The sequence below is a fragment of the Podarcis cretensis genome (genome assembly GCF_951804945.1).
Source record: "Podarcis cretensis genome assembly, chromosome: 2".
Taxonomy (NCBI): Eukaryota; Metazoa; Chordata; class Lepidosauria; order Squamata; family Lacertidae; genus Podarcis; species Podarcis cretensis.
The window spans coordinates 21970958-21990128 of record NC_137171.1 but is presented as its reverse complement, the minus strand read 5'-3'; the positions used below and the strand labels follow the sequence as shown (position 1 = coordinate 21990128).

Sequence of the window (19171 nt, the reverse complement as noted above, 5' to 3'; positions counted from 1 at the left end):
TCCCCTTCATTCTATGGAATCAACTCAGCAGCAACCACGTTAGTGCATTCCATCTCTCAGAGACATGGATATCGTTGTTCAGATGCACTCAACCCTCAAATGCAATTTACACGGAGTGCATAATGGTCAGTAATTTAAAAATGACTCAAATTAAGTATCCTGGATTTTGCAATATGGATCGGTGAAATCAGATTCCCAGCTACTTAAGTCCTAGATCTCAGCTCGCTTAATGGCCACACTAAACAGCATAGGGGGTTGGAACAGATGTGTAAGAGAAAACATGGACCAATGGTTAAAAAAAAAAGAAGTACAGAGGGGGGGTGGAAGGTCCTACAAATAAGGATATTGGTTTTCATAATGCTATGAACATTTGAGCCTGTAGGTATAATCCTACCAACTCAAATATCTGGTGGTCTAGGTCTGCCTGCTCTTGCTATTCCTCCACTATTTCAGAATGGGAGGCAATGATGAGTGGACACATTGAAATGATTCACTAGGCAAGGACACCCACCCACACCCCGCTCAACTGTGCAAGACTTGAAAAAACCTTGCCTCACACCGTGGCTTTGCCAATAGCCGGAGAGACATGTGCTGACAAGCGCAACAGAGACAAAAAGAGACTCATTCTGCTGCACAGCCCTAAATGCTGAAAAGAGGCTGCTCCTCCGACAAAGTGAAACAGAGCAGCAAGAAAGATGGAGCAGTGTTTCCCAAAATTTCTTCCCCAATGGACCACTTGACAATTGCTAAGAGCCCTAAAGGACCACTTAATGATTTCACTGCCTATTGTAGCAATTGTAATGTGCTGTGCTAGATGCTATGCTAGATTCCATAGAGCTCAAACTGTAATACAGTCCCATGGGGGGGAGGTGAAAATGAAATGAAAAATACATCCGGCTATTTCATGTAATAGGGGACGCGGGTGGCGCTGTGGGTAAAACCTCTGCGCCTAGGACTTGCTGATCGCATGGTCGGCGGTTCGAATCCCCGCGGTGGGGTGCGCTCCCGTTGCTCGGTCCCAGCGCCTGCCAACCTAGCAGTTCGAAAGCACCCCCGGGTGCAAGTAGATAAATAGGGACCGCTTACTAGCGGGAAGGTAAACGGCGTTTCCGTGTGCTGCTCTGGCTCGCCAGAGCAGCTTCGTCACGCTGGCCACGTGACCCAGAAGTGTCTGCAGACAGCGCTGGCTCCCGGCCTCTAGAGTGAGATGAGCGCACAACCCTAGAGTCTGTCAAGACTGGCCCGTACGGGCAGGGGTACCTTTACCTTTATTTCATGTAATACATGTATCACTTCCCATCTTCAGCCAAAAATCAACATACCACCTGAATGAAGCTCACAGACAACTAGTGATTCATGGACCACAGCTTGGAAACCCCTGCGATGTGGGGAAGCAAGACTTTCCTCTAGCACTGCCAACCGATGCAGAAACCAGAGCAAAGAAAAGTGGCCCCAAAGAGCCTTGCTGCGCAGGACCTGCATCTGATCAAATGTGCACAGAGGTCTGAGCAGCGGGGTTGAGGAGGAGAACTGACTCATCTCTGGAGCCAGCCCAGGAGCTTGGAGTTACCAAATCCAGCTAACTAGATCAACATCCTGTGCTAATTTTAGCTTTATGGCAGATGCCCTTGGCTCCAGGGGCCAGGCGTACACAATGCAAACCAGATGCTGGAGGGAGAGGAGCCAGAGATCACTGTCCCAGCTCTCCCCCACCAATGACCTCAAATTGCTGGGGAGGGAACCCCTGGATATACCTAGTTTCCACTCTGGGCAATCTCAACTAGAAAGTCATAGCATGCTGTCTGTTCAAAGGGCAATGGACGTTAACTGATGATGATAGCTAAGAGAGGTGAGATGACTTTTTCTGGGGAATATGCCTCACACAGCACCAAATGGAGGCAGTCGTACCACAGCCCTGCCAAGACACAGTGAGCCATGGACCACCAACACAACCTTGTCTGCCAAAAATAAGACCAAGAATGCACTACTAGTCTGTCTGTAAGTTGGGTGGAGCTGGGAACTATGTTTAAAATTATACGGCTGAAGGGAGTGACAACAGCATACTTTTTACATCTCTAGAGCCTAGAGCAAAAGAAAACACTTCTCTGACTCAAGACCACCGCATATGCAATATACATATTAGGTACTTTATGGAACAGGGGCATCTAGAACACACTGAAAACATTATCATATATGGCACAAACAGCCAGCACCCATAATAAACTACAGTTCCCAAATCCCCATTGAAATCTGGTTAAATAATATTTGGGACGTGGCTATCGGAATGCTTTACTCGGCATAGAAAGGTAATTAAGGGCACTGAAAGGACAGACACTTTTGGTGAGACTTGGCTTCCTTTCTTTTCCTTTATAAATGAGACAGAAGATACTTTTATTATACCCCCAACACAAGAAACATTATGGAGAGGATACTTGATAATGCATAAATAAACATACAGTTGTACCTTGGATCTCAAACAACTTGCAAGACGAACGTTTTGGGTCCCGAACGCCGCAAACCCAGAAGTGATTGTTCCGATTTGCAAACGTTCTTTGGAACCCGAACGTCCGTCGTGACTTCCATGGCTTCCGATTGGCTGCAATCATGAAGCCATGCCTTGGTTTCCGAACTGTTTTGGAAGTCAAACAGACTTCCGGAACGGATTCCGTTTGACTTCCAAGGTACCACTGTATTCTTTGTGTACAGCATATGAAACTTAATAAGAATGTACCTACCACTGGACAAATTACTGAACTTATATGCTGTTCTTACATTTACATGAAAAACAATTAAAATTATGGGGGGGGGGGGACCACAGTTCTCAGGATTCCATGGCTGTTTAAAGTGGTATGAATGCTGCTTTAAATGTATAAAGCAGATAGGGCTTGGGTTTCTCCTAGGCTCTTATATAACATTTTTTTCCATCAACAGCTAAGGGCTCATCCACACTTAGCTTTTGCCCTGTACTTTCTAGGCACACATCCATGCTTTTAAGCCCCATGCCCCATCACTTTCCCCAAGAAAACCCACTCCTTAATGCAGAATCACAAACTAATTGCAAATCAAGTTTTCTGCAGATGCCATTTACAAGAGCAAGTTTTTGCAGGGAAAGCTTTAAAGTGCAAACCTAGAAATGTGGCACCAAAGTCTGATTGAGCTCTAAGTGATGCTTACTTCAAGTAGTGGCAAACCTAGCCAATTCTTTTTAAAATTCTTTTTAAAGCATGAATAAAGCACTCAAGTTAATGTCTTCATGAGGACCAAGCATAACACAAAAAGCAACGCAAATGATTCATGCTGGATGGATTGTGTTCAGCCTAGTGCTATGGCAAAGGTTGCATCAGTGGAAAGGTTTTTCTTGTGCAAGGGAACCTCCTCCTTCCTTCTCCCAGCACCACCCAAAATCTGGTCTGGGTGTTCCCCATCCCTCCAGAGCAGATTTGGGGATTGTGCAGGGTGCAAGCAGGAGGTGAACAGGTGAAAATTCGCATTGTGCTAGTGGGAATCCTTGCACTGGCTTCCACTGGTACAACAGGCTAGTAGAGCCCAATGCCTCCAGAGGAGTCTTTAAATGCTGACAACCTCCCCCTTAATCTTAGAATTAATCTGAACTTTGGGAAGCACATAGAGATGAAAGAGGAAGTGGGAAAGAGAGTCGGTCTTCTAACTTCCTCCTTTGGTTCCATGTGCTTTTCAAGGAAGAAAAAGGTAGCCAGCTTCACCACCTTAGGAGACTTTATGGGCAGCAGGAGAAGACCTTGAGAGCACCAGCGACATCAGTGTGTGTGTGTGTGTGTGTGTGTGTGTGTGTGTGTGTAATATTTTTACTTGACCCAAAAGCCCACATGTAGCTTAAACTAAGATTTCAGGAAACCTTGAAGAAGAGAGAGTAAAAATTGCACCCCCTGCTCATGAACTTGGCTCCTGAAGCTCCACCACCCACCACAATGTGAAAGTCTCCTCGTCCTTCAAACCAACCAACCAAAAAACCTTCACATTTTCTCCCTTGGCGGCTTGTATGCCTGGAGCTGCTTCCTAGAACACTCTTCCTACTTTACTTGACACCCCTCCTCAAAACCCAGCCTAGTAAGTCTTTGGCACAGCCTCCTGGACCCCATGCTCTAGAGCACGGGTGTGGAGCATTTGCCCCTCATTATGTATTTTTAACTACAGCTCCCATTATCACTGACCATTGGCCATGCTGGTTAGGGCTGATGGGATCTGGAGTCCAGCAACATCTGGAAGGCCACACACCCCACCTACAGCAAGGGTGTAACTCATATACATATATTTCTTTTACAGATAGGTAGCCGTGTTGGTCTGCCATAGTCAAAACAAAATAAAAAAATTCCTTCCAGTAGCACCTTAAAGACCAACTAAGTTAGTTCTTCGTATGAGCTTTCGTGTGCATGCACACGAAAGCTCATACCAAGAACTAACTTAGTTGGTCTTTAAGGTGCTACTGGAAGGAATATATTTCTTTATTATGTTCCCCTGCCTCCACTTCCACTGCTGCTCACCTTTAGGTCAAATTTTAGACTGTAAGTTCCTTAGGGACAGAAACTCTTGTCGATTTGTGCAGCACCAAGCACACTAATAATTAAATACTAATTTTAAATACTATTAAATACTAATTTAATACTAAAGCACACTAATAATTAATTACATGCTTTTTTTTCTTCAATAGACAACAACCACAAATGGCACCAAACTTACTCAAAAACAGAAAAAGGACCACAGACAACCTAAACACCTGAAACGGAAAATCCGCATATGAACACATCCTTCCTTCAATTTCTATACACACAACAGAGATGCAATTAAATACTGAGATGGGAACACAACAAATATAAAAGGCCATTTACGTGACACCCTTTGAAGTAGGAAGCAATCAGCAAAGCAGTAAAATAATAGGACCGTGAGGAAGCAAGGATTTCCCATTTCTGCTCATGATGGGTTACTCTCTAGCTACAACCATCTCCAAGAAACATATTTGGCCACAGTGTCTTGCTATCTGGTTTCAAGCCCAGCCTTCCCAGGCTGCTGAATGGGATACCAGCAGACTTTGTCGCTATAACTAAACCGTGAGGTGAGTGTTTTGCTTTCCCTCTCTATCCCAGCCCCATAAACACCTAGGAAAACAAGGAAGAGTGTGCTTATTTGCTCAGACTTGAGGCCTCACGTTGCTAAAGATTTATAAGGCAGCTTTTTCTTCTTCTTTTGCCTAGATTCCCCTCTAAGCATCTGGAGGGTTTGCTGAGTTTAACCCTTATTTAGTATTTAGAAGGAAAGAAGAGACTTAACCCTTTGTGGTGGTGTTCTGAGCATTACAATCAAGGAGAAATGTACACTGGGCGGGCTCTAAGGCATTTTTTTAAGCAATCTTATTTTCTGAGATCCTAGCCAAGCAACCTGTCCTATTGTGCCTGATCCTGGGTTTGTTGAATTGTAAGTAGGATTCCCCATAGCTGTCCCCACCAGCTATTATCCCCATCCATCTCAGTAATTAAGCCCTGTGCCTTCTGTTATGAAAAGCTGCAGCTTCGCCACATAGACTCACTGGAATCTTCGCTCCCTGTCGATGTCTGTTAATTGGCCCTTCCAGGCTCCTTTCATCATCCCTCAACATTGCTCATATGGGTATGCAGTCATGTTCATGATAACATTAGCGTTAAAACTCTTGTACATGTGAACAGTGTTCAATATTAGCCAGGCACCAAGCGCATTTTGCACCTGGCTATCAACCACTTGCGACCAAGTGAAGATGCCTGGGTGTCAGGCTAGCACCTGACATCTCCACCATCTGGAGGTGCATGCCTGGGGATCATTGGATCCGGACTGTTTTCACACACTAATACTGCATGCTGTAGAATTCTACCGGTTATATTTTATCTGCACAATTGGAATGGATTTGCAGGAACCAAAATGCTTTTTTTGTGCAGCCTGAGCAGGAGCAGTCCCCATTAAGAAAAAGAGGTCGGAAGAGGCCAGTATATATGTGGACTGCTCCTGGATCAAGTGACTTTTCTTCTTTTAAGTTCTTAAAGTTCTTAACCTAGCTCAAGGTTGTCATCTGAACTAGCCAGATGTTTAACTGAGAATCAATCAGTCAGCCAGTCAATCATTTGAAAACTAAAGACTTTAAACTCATCTTACCCAAAAATGGCAGCTAGACATTCCGTTCTGGCAACTGTAACCTTGGTTTAAGGAGTCATCTGGCACCTAGTTTTTATATATATATATATATGTTTCTAACACTACATGTGAATCAAGTTAACAGTGGGAAGAAAAAGTCCTTCTAACCTTCTTCTGAAAAATGGAATCCCCAGGCACCTAGGATCTTTCGGTGTGGCTCCTCGTGGAAAAATCCAGGTGAGCCTTCTGGGTCCAACCTGTTGGTGTGAAAGTGAGAGGTAGGAAGGTAATCAAAAGCACAATCCTAGCCATGTCTACTCAGAAGTCGTATTGAATTCTCATAAACATGCTAAAGTTTAGTAGACTGAACTCTAAACTATGACACTAGCATAAGCGCAGTCTTCACCAGCCATGTTTTGGGGTACCATCAGTACAGCCATGCTGCCTAGGGCTGATGAGAATTGTAGTCCAACACATCTGGAGGTCCCCATATTGGGGAAGGCTGGTTCTATAGTAAGTTAGTGTGATTTTCCTTTTGCATCTACTTTCAACGTCCCCCAAACGGCAAACATTAAGTTGCAACTCTCTGCGTTCTTCTATTGGTGAGAGGTGTGATTTAGTGTTCAGATGTAGGGATCCTCAGCCTGAGGGGCTGTTCCTGCTCCCCACTTGCACCATTTGCAAGAGTTCTTCCACCCACTCCTTCCTCTCCATCACCTAGAAACCAGATTTCTTGCAGAACAAACACCTAGGGCTTGCCACTTTGCAGATTCAAGGGGACTTAAATATTTTTCCACCTTTAAGGATCCCATGAACCTAGTTTAAACCAGAATCACACCTAATAACTCTGAAGATGTTATATTTCCATCTGTGGCTTATGCAGCTGCTGCATCTGACAGGAGGTACAATAAGCCACCTGTCGGGGGTAAGACCCAGTTGCCTGCAGTTCAGTCAACGGAAGCAAGTCTCTCTCACACACTTTATTTATCTTGCAACTGCATCTTTTTCTTTGATCCTTTCATCGCACGCTGCTCACCCCCACCCCCGTGTTTCTGCAAGCTGAATTACGTGGGCTGTCCCCTGAGGATGCATCGCTAGTGTTTGTTTGCCATGCTCAGACTTACTTTTGTAATTGGAAACCGTTGCAAGCAATATTAGAAAAGTGTAACTGCGAGAGCGGGAAGGAATCAAGAGAGCAACTATAGCAGTGGAAAGAAGTGTGTGAAATGATTATTCCAATACAAGACCTTCCTGGCTTATTCAGGGGTGCTGCTGAGCCAGGGTTGGATTTAGGTTTGAGGAGGCCCTAAACTACTGAAGGTAATGGGGCCCTTTATATGTCCAGCTGTCCTTTGTCAACAACAAATTGTCGCTGTTTTTTGTGTTGAATATATGTTATATGTTAATTTATGGATCTAATACAGGGGTCAGCAAACTTTGTCAGCAGGGGGCCGATCCACTGTCCCTCAGACCTTGTGGGGGGCCGGACTGTATTTTTTTTTGGGGGGGGGGATGAACGAATTCCTATGTCCCACAAATAATCCAGAGATGCATTTTAAATAAAAGCACACATTCTGTTGTTGTTTAGTCATTTAATCGTGTCCGACTCTTCGTGACCCCATGGACCAGAGCACGCCAGGCACTCCTGTCTTCCACTGCCTCCCGCAGTTTGGTCAAACTCATGCTGGTAGCTTCGAGAACACACATTCTACTCATGTTCTCCTCATGTAAAAACACGCTGATTCCCAGGCCATCCGCGATTTAGAAGGCGATTGGGCTGGATCTGGCCCCCGGGCCTTAGTTTGCCTACCCATCTGAAGCCATTTGGCACTGTTGCTGCATGTTTTATTTGTTTTTTATCTTATATTTTGGAAATGTACATCCAGGTTGCTTTTTCCTTTAAATTTTGTGGGGGGGGGGCCTAAGCTATAGCTTATTTAGCTTATACATAAATCCGGCACTGTGCTGAGTGACAAGGAAGTACTTGGCAGGTCCCTGCCATGTCCCTGCTCTGCAGAATAGGGATGTGGGGAGACAAATGAGGAAGGCTGGCTTACCACATTTGAAAGTGAAGTAATAAACGCTACCTTCTGAAAAGGCTGTGTAAAAGACCATTAAGTCTAGAATTACCTAACTGTAGAAAAAATGAAAATGCTATTCCATCAACGCTGGTCTAGCTGTATTTCATATATACCACCAGGGAGAATGTTAACTGCAGTCCAGCCTTTCACATGGAACATTATAGAGGAATTTCCTGCAGTAAATTGTATACCATATCCAATGCTTTATTTTTTTGAAGAAGGAAGAAAAGGTGCCAGTATTCACAATAAAGTTGTTACAGAAAATGCCATACTTTGAACATTCGGAGGGGAGGTGCCGAACTGCATACCTCTGAGAACCCCCAGAAAATAGCACTGACAATATCGAATATAGCATGAACCTATGCGTAACTTATTTATTTCACAATCAGCACTTTATTTCTGTTCTTCTGCATCGGGGTGAGCAAACTTTTTCAGCAGAGGGCCATTCCACTGTCCCTCAGACCTTGTGGGGGGCCGGACTATATTGTGTGTGTGGGGAGAAATGAATGAATTCCTATACCCCACAAATAACCCAGAGATGCATTTTAAATAAAAGGGCACATTCTACTCATGTAAAAACATGCTGATTCCACAGGCCGGATTTAGAAAGAGATTGGGCCAGATCCAGCCCCCGGACCTTAGTTTGCCTACCCATGTTCTACATGATTGGACTAATGAAATACCGGTATATAATTAATATCAATATGAACTGTATGGCTGAGCTGTGTTGTATTACTGTATTTTGTACTGTTAAAGTTACTATAAAAACTAGTGAAAAAAATCTATTTTAGAAAGCAAATAATTACCTAACTGCACTACTGGGCTGATCTGTTTGTTTCAGAGTGTTCCAAGGTGTTGGTACTGATCTTTAAAGCCCTAATTTACTTAGGATCTGCCTAGTTACAGGAGCATGTTGACTCTCATACAAACAGCAATGTGGGTTTTCAGGAAAATTCTGAATTGGATTATCTCTCCCAGAAAACAGACACCACTATTTGTAATTTGATTTGAAAATGTTCAGTTTGCACAGAGTAATTTTCTGATACCCTAGAGAATGATCTTATTTAGCATGACGTTTTACTTGTCTTCTATATCTTTTGAAAAGTTGTCTTTGTCCATTCTCTATTAATTTGAACACTATTTAATATATCATAACAAAATTTTGCATGATGGTTCCTGAGATCAAGGAACAGGTTTTTTGCCTATGTTTGGATACAACTGAACACCATTTTTATTCAAGATGGCAAACTGATCCTTTCAAAACTGCATTGATTTTGACCGCTGATTTTTCTTTTGTTCGTTTCTTAGAACATTCCATCAAAGCTGGGTGCTTTTCATTAGTATTCAACAAACAAAATTGAAATCTTTGAAAACTGCCAGGCTTGCCTAAAATTGCGTTGGCATCCTTTTGCTGTTACAAGTGAACTTACGAAACTGAGAATTTTCCACAAGTGAATAAAGCACCGGCAAATTTTCCGTTAAATGTTCTGTGAAATTTTTTCCATCGTGCATCTTTGCAGAGAAACCTCCTCACACTGTTAGATAATGCCAGTTCCAGGTGTGTGGCTAGGAAGAGGCGGAGCTAGCTGCTATGGCACCCGGGACGGGGCTGTGCACCCGGGGGCGGAGCTAGCTGCCTGCGGGGGCGGGGCTACCATTCTAGAGGGGCGCCACTCGCGGCGAGCATCCCAAGGGGTCAGCGTGGTGATGTCACCCCCCTCAGGAATGACACCCGGGGCAAGCCGCACCCACCGCATCCCCCTTCCTCCGCCAGTGTGGGTAGGGGGACTTCTGTAGGATGCTCTCAATCGGCTCCCTCCCCAACTGTATCTATCATGTCTTCTCCACCACTGTTGCTGCCCATTTGCTTCCCTTTCTCTCTGGCCCCAGCCCAAGCCACCTTCCAGAGGGAGAAACCAAAGCACATACAGGTTACTGCTCCTTCTCCTTTCATAGAGAGGGCAGGTAAAGAGACTGCAACACAGAAAGGGAGGAGGTGGAGGCCCACAAGGCTCTAGGAATTGGCAGCAAGCCTCCTACTAAGGTGTGGGCTTTGGCAAGTGCCCAAAGATACTGACTGCCAACAATAGCCCTGCTCTTAGATCACCTAGGGAAGCCCAGCTCTGCGTGCCAACACTGTCGATGATTAGGCTGGCAGTTCCAACCAACAGGACTTTGCCTGCTGTTGATGTCACAATGCAGAACTCTGTCCCTCAGGGTGCCCACGAAGCAAAACCTTTTACTGCTTTCCAAAGAACAGCAAAAGCCTTTTCTTTTTCAGAAGGCACTTGGGATGCTGATGCAATGTACTTTTAAATGCGCTGCTCTTAATTTTATTTCGAGATCATTTTTGTGATTGAAATTTGTTAATTGGTTTTGACCCACTCAAGGATTTATGGCTTTCTTTAAAAGAGAAAGGTGGGCAAGAATATACTTAATAAATTATTCACTCAGCTCCCAAATAATAGTGCCAAATCCAACATGCAGTACTTCTGCCCACGCACATTTTTAACAACACCCTCATGTGTCATTTCAAAACAATTTGATGCATGGTTACACGGCACCACCATGTACCTACTTCCAGGGAATATGAGAAGACGTGCATTAAGAAGCGATAAGAAACAAATAAAACAACTAGCATGGCAGGGGCAATGCTAAGCATTCATCTCCTTTGTTCTTAGAGTAAAATAACTGGCTTGTGACACCACAGTTAGTTTGTGCATCAATGCGCAGCCAGCCCCCTTGATTTCAACTATAATGTGCAATGCTTACATTACAGTGGTACCTTGGGTTAAGTACTTAATTCGTTCCGGAGGTCCGTTCTTAACCTTAAACTGTTCTTAACCTGAAGCATCACTTTAGCTAATGGAGCCTCCTGCTCCTGTCGTGCCACCAGAGCACGATTTCTGTTCTCATCCTGAAGCAAAGTTCTTAACCCGAGGTAATATTTCTGGGTTAGCAGAGTCTGTAACCTGAAGCGTATGTAACCTGAAGTGTATGTAACCCGACGTTCCACTATACAGTTAAGTGTGACTGTGGATTCTCTTGCATGACATCATTTGTGGGTCTTAGGTCTACATATGATGTGTAGAACCAAAATTGTTAAGTGTGTGTGTTTACAACTGACTGACCTAATAACAGTTGCTCCTCTCCTGTCCGATCATGACAGGCAGGTGAGAAGCAAAGAATGGGCACGGGAGATATCTGTAAAACAGAGTTAAATAACTTTTTTCAGTTCAGGGGTCACTTTCCCAAGGCCACATACCAGTGATGTGAAGGGCCAGAGACAAATGTGGGTGGGTTAAAGTGGGTGGAGCAAGCAATCTAAATTTCATTATCATACAGCAGGCTAGTTTCTACACTGACACTATCCTCCCTCTAGGCCATGGGTAGGCAAACTAAGGCCCGGGGTCTGGATCCGGCCCAGTTGCCTTCTAAATCCGGCCCATGGACAGTCCAGGAATCAGTGTGTTTTTACATGAATAGAATGTGTCCTTTTATTTAAAATGCATCTCTGGGTTATTTGTGGGGCCTGCCTGGCGTTTTTACATGAGTAGAATGTGTGCTTTTATTTAAAATGCAACTCTGGGTTATTTGTCGGGCAGCCTGCCTGATGTTTTTACATGAGTAGAATGTGTGCTTTTATTTAAAATGCATCTCTGAGTTATTTGTGGGGCATAGGAATTCATACATCCCCCCCCCCCAAAATAGGACACATTCCATGCAGACAACAATATTTGGGACGTGTAGCGGGACCTGTGAGAGGGTGTAGTCTGTAGCAGGGTCTGAGGTTCCCTGCCCCTGCTGTAAAGGAAAGAGACAACACAGGCCCTCTTAGATTTTGCTTCTGGCTTTGAAGTGGCAAGAAAGGTGAAATATGTAGGATCTGTGGGCTTTATTTGTTCCCATTACCGTTGCCTTGTTTTCCACAGAATCATGCTCCCTGCTAGCTCTTTCAAGGCAACACAGTTAATGTCCTCACCCTTGCAGACCAGAAACTTTCCCTCCCAAACCTCCTTATAATAAAGTGGGATCCTTCCGTGTGCCTTCACTCTCACAGAGACACATGACAGGCCCTGTGGTTGGCAATCCAAGCACGTAGAAAAGGAAGAAAATTTAGGAAGAAAAGGAGCTCTTTTCAATGCCTTCCCTTTGTCAGGCTGCCACCCAGCATCCCCTCAGTCCTGAGTTAGCAGCACAAGCCATTCCTTAAAGGGGTATGGTGGTGTGTTGTGAGCAGCAACATGCGCCTGAAATGGCTATCTAATCCTCTGAGTTTGAAAACTCCCCCAACGGGTCAAGAAACGAGGGTTAAAATCAGATTGGTGCTTACCTATTTTGCATCTGTGAAGCACTTCATCGCCTGTTCTGTTGTTCATTTTTTCTGCCTAACCCCCACATTGCGGCCTTAGCACTGCCAGTGAAGTTGCAATAAAATAAATAGAACCTGGAGACAGACAATTTTTTTAAAAGAGACTTGTGAGTGGTCTAAGGGAGGCACTGCTTCCCAAAGAATGCACACATTCCTCTTGCTCCTTTGTCATCTCTGGTCAAACAGATTTTTTTTTTAAAAAAAGCAGTATGATAACCTGCTTATTGTCAGCAGCAGTGAATAGCGGGATGTGCGCATACACTACTATCAGGAGCCCCTTTCTGGAAAACACAGATCGATCTCAAGCTTAATGTTGCAGAAGCTGTGCTAAACTCATCCCACATCATTCTCTGCTCAACTGCTTCCTTTCCTTTTCCCACAGCTGTTTGTTACTAGCACAGCGCCTCTTTCCTCACCATACCACACACTCAGGGCAGCCCCACTGCAATTTGCAACAAGGAAACAACACCAGGTGCCCCTTCCTGTACAGGCCTGCATATGGTTGTGTGGCTAGACAGACAAATGGGACACACAGCTAAATGTCGCAATGTGCCCCCATAAGAGACAGCCTGAAAGAGAAGTCTAGTAGCACTGTTCAGACTGTTCAGTGAGGTGGGGTGGTGGGCAAAGGGAGCAGGAGAGGATTCTGGTTTAGGGCTGCTGCCAGCTTCAAATCTGAGCATTTCATGGCTATAGCCTGCTTAACAGAACATTCATCCCTATTGGTTTGCGCGAAGTTTGACAACATGGGCTCTTCAATGAGCATTCAGTCTGACTAGTTTACTGGGAGGTTAGACAATGTTGCATCAAGCAAGTGGGATCTCTGTCACTTTCCCTATCACAAGAAGTCCAGTTTTCGGATGGGGGGGAGTGAGACTGTTGTGCAACCTGAATATTGATTTATGACTGAATCCCACCAAGAAATAGCAATAGTCTGGAAGTGCCCATTGTGGTGAATGGAATGGGCGATGAGTTTTGGTGGTTGGTTCAGGAGTGTGAATAGCAAAGCATGTCCTTTCCCCTCACCTCCTTTTCATCCAAATATAGTGCAAGGAGAGGAGGGTTGCTGTTGTTGCTTTTAAATCCTCCTGGATCCCATCCAGTATCCATTTTACTACTTCCACCCAACCTCCACTCTGCCTCAATATTCCATATATCCTGGAAGCTCACAAGTCCTGTACAGATTTACATACTTCTGTGTATCTATGTACTTTTGATTTTGGGTGGCCCTGTTTCACTTCCAAACCAGAGGCACTCAGCTGGCCAAGTTCACTATTTGTTTAGTTAGAACAACACAGCTGCCATAGGCAGGTGGAGGAAAGAAAGGCCCAAGTGGTGATGTTTGCCACTAGCTTGTTCATCAGGGACAACAAGTGCTACATGGGAGCAGGAGGACAGCAAGCGGCAAACTGCACTTCTCCCCTAACATTTCTACAAGGAAATAGTGTTTGAAGAGAAATCTGTGGAGGACTATTTTTAGAGGAGAATTCTCAAAGCCCACTTGTGATTTATCCCCTCCCCCCTGAAATTTGGAAAGGGAAAAGCATCACTGCAGCCTCTGGTGTGTTCCACCCCCCATCTAAGAGGTGTCCAGGTTCCTGCCTTGCTCTTCTCCAGTTGTTCTTGTTGCTTGTCCCACCTGTGGATTTTCAACCAGTTTTGCATTCCCTGAAAGAAGGTCATGCAGCAGCCGTCTCCACCATTTCGCTCCCTCTCCCTGCCTCATACATACACTCAAAAGCCAGGTGTCGCACAATGGGGAATATTGATATTAAATAAAGCAGGTTGAATCTGCACAAACTACTCTGAGAGCACTTCCAGATGACTTGTTTATTTAAGATTCGTTCTGATTTGTTTGCACACTTTCCAATGCATTTTTCCATCACTTCCTTTCCCTCAAAAACTCCAGTCTCCTTGGGAAATGGGTTTGCTGTGCAAGACTTCACAGCCAACAATAATCGTGCATCCTCAATTTGTCGGGATGTGGCTGAATCCTACCCAAAACCAGTGATTGTATCTGGGCTGGGAGCAGTCAGATCCCAGGGCTGACAGGTTGCAAACATCAGCCAGGCAATGATGGCTTCCATTAGAAACCTCACTTCAGCTATATGGCATCCGTTACCCAGGGTGTAAGCATGCCTCAAGGATCAACCGTAATTCAAAAGCAAACACACCTCTTTCCTGTGCACAGTGCCTGTGTGGACTTTGCACAATTTCAAAGGCAGAGCAGACGTTTGCGCACATATTGAGAAAACGGTGACTTCTGACAACACCTAAGACAGTATACAGACAGGGTATAAAAGCAGGCCTTCAGGTTAGATGTGCCTATGAGAAACAGTCACTCCTAGGGCAATGACGTAGGGTGATTCTGCTCCAAAACTGGGTCACTCGTTTTCAGAAAATAGAAGCCTGCATATTTCTATGTATTTTCTTAGTTCTACATAACTTTATCAGCTTTCATGAGTCAGGCTGTTAAAAAACATGGAATTTTAAAGCACCAAATGGCTATTTCTGCTACAAGAGGCTCTGGCAACTCCTCTGGGGTGGAATTTTATAGCAAGGTTTTAGCAAGGCAAGGCATATAAATTAGGAATGGAGAGAAGGGACAATCAGGCATACATTTCAAAGCTTTCCTCCATCATGAAGGATTTTCAAAAGAAATGGCATATAGTTAGCATTTCATTACATTAGCCTACATGCTAAAATGCTCAAGATGCCACACAGGAGCAATCCATAATCTAAATCAAATGTTAGGGTGGTTTTCTTTAAATCACCCTTTATCACTACCCACTACCTCCTTTCATTGCAAATACATAGGGTGAAAAATCCCTTAGCATAATAGATAGCAGATTCTATACTAATGTGGTGAGATCTAGGGCATGAAAAATGCTTACCCCCCCCCCCACCATATGCCTGAGGACCATTGCCACCTATGGATTAGTGCCAGGTTTATTTTTCCTAGTTAATTTCTGAACAGGAAGTACGTTTATTTTCCTAAATTAAAAATAACTCCATTGGGAGGTTATAAAGTCCTGTGATATTTGCCCAACAACGGGCCCCTGATCTCTTGAGTAAATGTGTACTTTGGCATATGCAGATTTGTGTGCGCTGTAACTAGGCTCTTGAACAAAAGGAATATACAGACGCTCTCAGCACTGTGGGGCTGCACTAGGCAAGGTGCTGAGAAAGATACAATTGACTCACCCATGGTTTTTCATTAAAAAAAAAAAAGTTCCAGCAGTCATGTGCATCCCCACCTGCAAATTGGATTGGAAAAGCAGCTAGAATGCAGAACTGTTAAATCATTTCACCATGCTGTTTGCTCAATATATTGATCCCCTGAAACTACGACGAGGGCAAGCATGCAGGTATCTTGATAATGTTTCTATATTTTCCCTTGCATGACAAATAAATCCTGGAGGGCAATTTCAAATCAGGAAAATCTAGGGAGGGGAGAAGTTTAAACACCCCTAACCCCAACACCACTTCCCATTTCCTATTGAGCTAGCAACCTGCCACAGTAGATCTATACACAGTTCTCCCAGCATCTTTGTCAAGTGGGGGAAGACAGCTACCCAGGTACACCAACACACTGCCCCCACCTGTAATGGCTCGGGCCATTTTCCTGGAAGAGCCAGTTGTCTTATCAAAATAGAAGATGAACTGCTTCACCCTAAACCAATCAGGGAGGTTTATCTGAACCACAGAGATGACAAGTAAGATATAGGAAGTCCTTGGAAGTCTGGGACAAGAATGAGTTATGTAGAATGGCACTTGAGCATCTTCCAGGTTCTGGTCAGACTCTCAAGAATCTCAGATTTTTAATCTATGTTGTTGCAGTGACTGCTGTTCACAATATATTGGCAAAATATTCTTATTCTATTTACTGTATTTTTATTTGTAATACTGCTTATACGCAGTAAAAAGAAGTTCATTAAGTTTCTAATATTATGATTTCCAACCTCAAATACATTAAAAAAACAACAACACTCCAGCAACTAATTCCAACTGTTTACATTTGAGAATTAATGGCTTCTACAAATATTGCAACTTATGTACACAGGGCCCACCAGCTGTAATTTGGCATGACGGTCTTCAAACTTTTCAAACCCAAGAGCTTAGTCTATATATACATTTGGAAACTCACTTTTTTATTTTTTTTATTTTACCATATAGCTGTATGGAAATGGTGCTGCTGCTATTGCGATCCACTTTGGGTAACTTTGCAGTTGTGAGTTCTGACCCGCTAGTTGAAGACAGGGCTGTCCCAAGGCATTTTGACACCTGAGGCAAACCACAAAATGGCGCACACCCCTCCCTAAGGGAAGAAGGGGTGAGTGAAGATCTACACCAGGAACTACCTGGGAATAAAGATCTACACTGGGAACAAAGTGGGGAATCCAATCAACCTTACCTGACAACTGAATTGGAAATCAATGAAGGGGAAAGTGAAACTGCTCTGAATCACACCAGGTGGGTGCAGACTCCAGCAGCCCCCAGAAGGCAGCCACTGCCATTTCTTCCCCAGGGCTGGGAGGAGACAGTGTCTCCTATTCCCCAAGAGGCTCCTGTACATGCAACATTGAGGGGGGGGGGGCTGCTAAGGAGGGACAGATCCAACATCCAAGGAGCATGCTGCAACTGACACTGACACTGCAGTAGTAGGAGAAGTGGGCAGTGCATTGCTTGGAGGCTGGATCTGCTACCCCTGTGGATCCTGCTGCCTGAGGCTGTTGCCTCACCAGGGTGGGCTGGCCCTGGTTGAAGATCAGCAGCTTAGCACACATATGCCCAATGCACACAGACAGGGGTTCTCACCTTTAAATAAGGTAGGCAAGTAACAGGACGGGCTCAGCAGTATACACTGTGCTCACGTGTCACAATTGCAGAGTTCAAGAGCAGGACAAGAAGTTCAGAACTAGACAGAAGCAGCAAAAATATCCCAACAAGTTTTCCTGCTCTTCTTGCCAAGCATTTAAAGACGGGCAGCGGCATGCTCACTCGCCTTACAGGAATGTAAAGATTGTGGGGGCAGGTGGGTCTGCTGCCATGTGCAAAGGCAGCACCTGGTTCTAGGTGATAAGGCTGCACCCTCCCGTTCAGCCACTGCCACATCCTGTTCAGGCTTCCTCCACAGCTGATCAAAGCCTTTCCCCACACACGCACTGAGGCTCTCTGCTCTGAAGGAAGATCAGAAGGGAGAGTTGGCATCTCGGCTCCCCCTTCCAAAGTGACTGATGTTGGGGGATGGGGGCGGGGAAGGGGAGAATCCTCCCTGCTCTAACCCAGGTTCCTACCATCCAGCCCCCTCCTCTTGTTTCTTCCTCCTCCCTCATGCATTAAAGCCTGCCAAGCCCAGCCTGATTCTAACAATGCTGCAAGGTTCATGTCATCAAGACTGAACTACTGTAAATGAGGCAATTGTTCCTTCTGCACTACAGCCCTTTGCTGCTGCCGAGACATTGCTTTACCATAAACAGCTGGGATTGGGATTAGAAATGGAAGTTCCATGCAACTGCAAAATCTCGCATAGTAATATTAAGCAATGCCCTTTCCCCATGGCTAAGATCCTCCTAGGGCAGTGGTTCCCAATTAGCTAATGACTGAGGACCCCCTATTTTTCAAAAAGCCAAGCCACACACACCCCACTTTTGAAAATTTTGATAACTCTATAGTAGTTACCTCCGCAAAGCAATTTTTTGAACAAGATGTGGGGTAGCCCCTAGTAAGGAAAGAATTTTAGGTATACTAAAAAAAAATAGACTAGAGCTCAGCAATATCTGTTTTTTAACATTGTGATTTATCAGCAGCTGAATATTCCGATATTCCGATATATCAAGATGTCTGAAATTGGAGATCATGTGTGGGGATCAGGGAAGGAGCAGCCACTGAGATTGGGAAGGTGGGGGAAGAAGAGGAAGCGGAGTCACCTCCACCACATGGTTTAAGCGGGAGGGGATGGGGGTGGGGGGGTACATCAAGCCACCATCAGTGGGGCAGCCAGCGATGGCAGCCAGCATGAGGAAAGACTGTAGTGTTATCGGCTGCCCTGGTCTTCCTCCACATGAGGAAGGGAGCTCAGATCAGCAGCATTATCGGTTGAGATAATCGTGAGATATCGGTGGTGCCTTGAAATTGGCTGCCCTGCTCTCATTTGCGTGAGGGGCAATATATTGCTGCATATTGCCAGGTGAAAATCGTTATTGCAGTGCGATTTCAAAACCAATTTTGGCCAATATATTGAAAAATTGCACAGTGCTAAAACAGGCCATAAAATTTGTGATACAGTGGTACCTTGGGTTACATACGCTTCAGGTTACAGACTCCACTAAACTAGAAATAGTACCTCGGGTTAAGAACTTAGCTTCAGGATGAGAACAGAAATCGTGTAGTGGTGGCGCGGCGGCAGCAGGAGACCCCATTAGCTAAAGTGGTGCTTCAGGTTGAGAACAGTTTCAGGTTAAGAACGGACCTCCGGAATGAATTAAGTACTTAACCCGAGGTACCACTGTATTACCATGAAAAAATGACAAAAAAATAGTGGTGGGGGGAGGCAAGGGATTGGGCTGCAGACCCCCTGGGT

General features: G+C 44.7%; 1 protein-coding gene across 7 annotated transcripts in view; it reads right to left on the bottom strand.

Annotated features, from left to right (window-relative positions):
• The window catches only part of DGKA (diacylglycerol kinase alpha), a 78097-nt gene that overhangs the window by 31702 nt on the left and 27224 nt on the right, over positions 1 to 19171 (bottom strand). For 4 of the 7 annotated variants that reach the window (XM_079965399.1, XM_079965403.1, XM_079965400.1 and 1 more), the window contains one exon: positions 6304 to 6392. The exons of 2 other annotated variants lie outside the window; for them this stretch is intronic. In XM_079965399.1, coding sequence (XP_079821525.1) covers positions 6304 to 6392 — 89 coding nt within the window. Of the gene's footprint in view, positions 1 to 6303; positions 6393 to 12549; positions 12576 to 19171 lie in introns of those variants that run through there. One more of the 7 variants, XM_079965401.1, reaches the window with a different exon arrangement.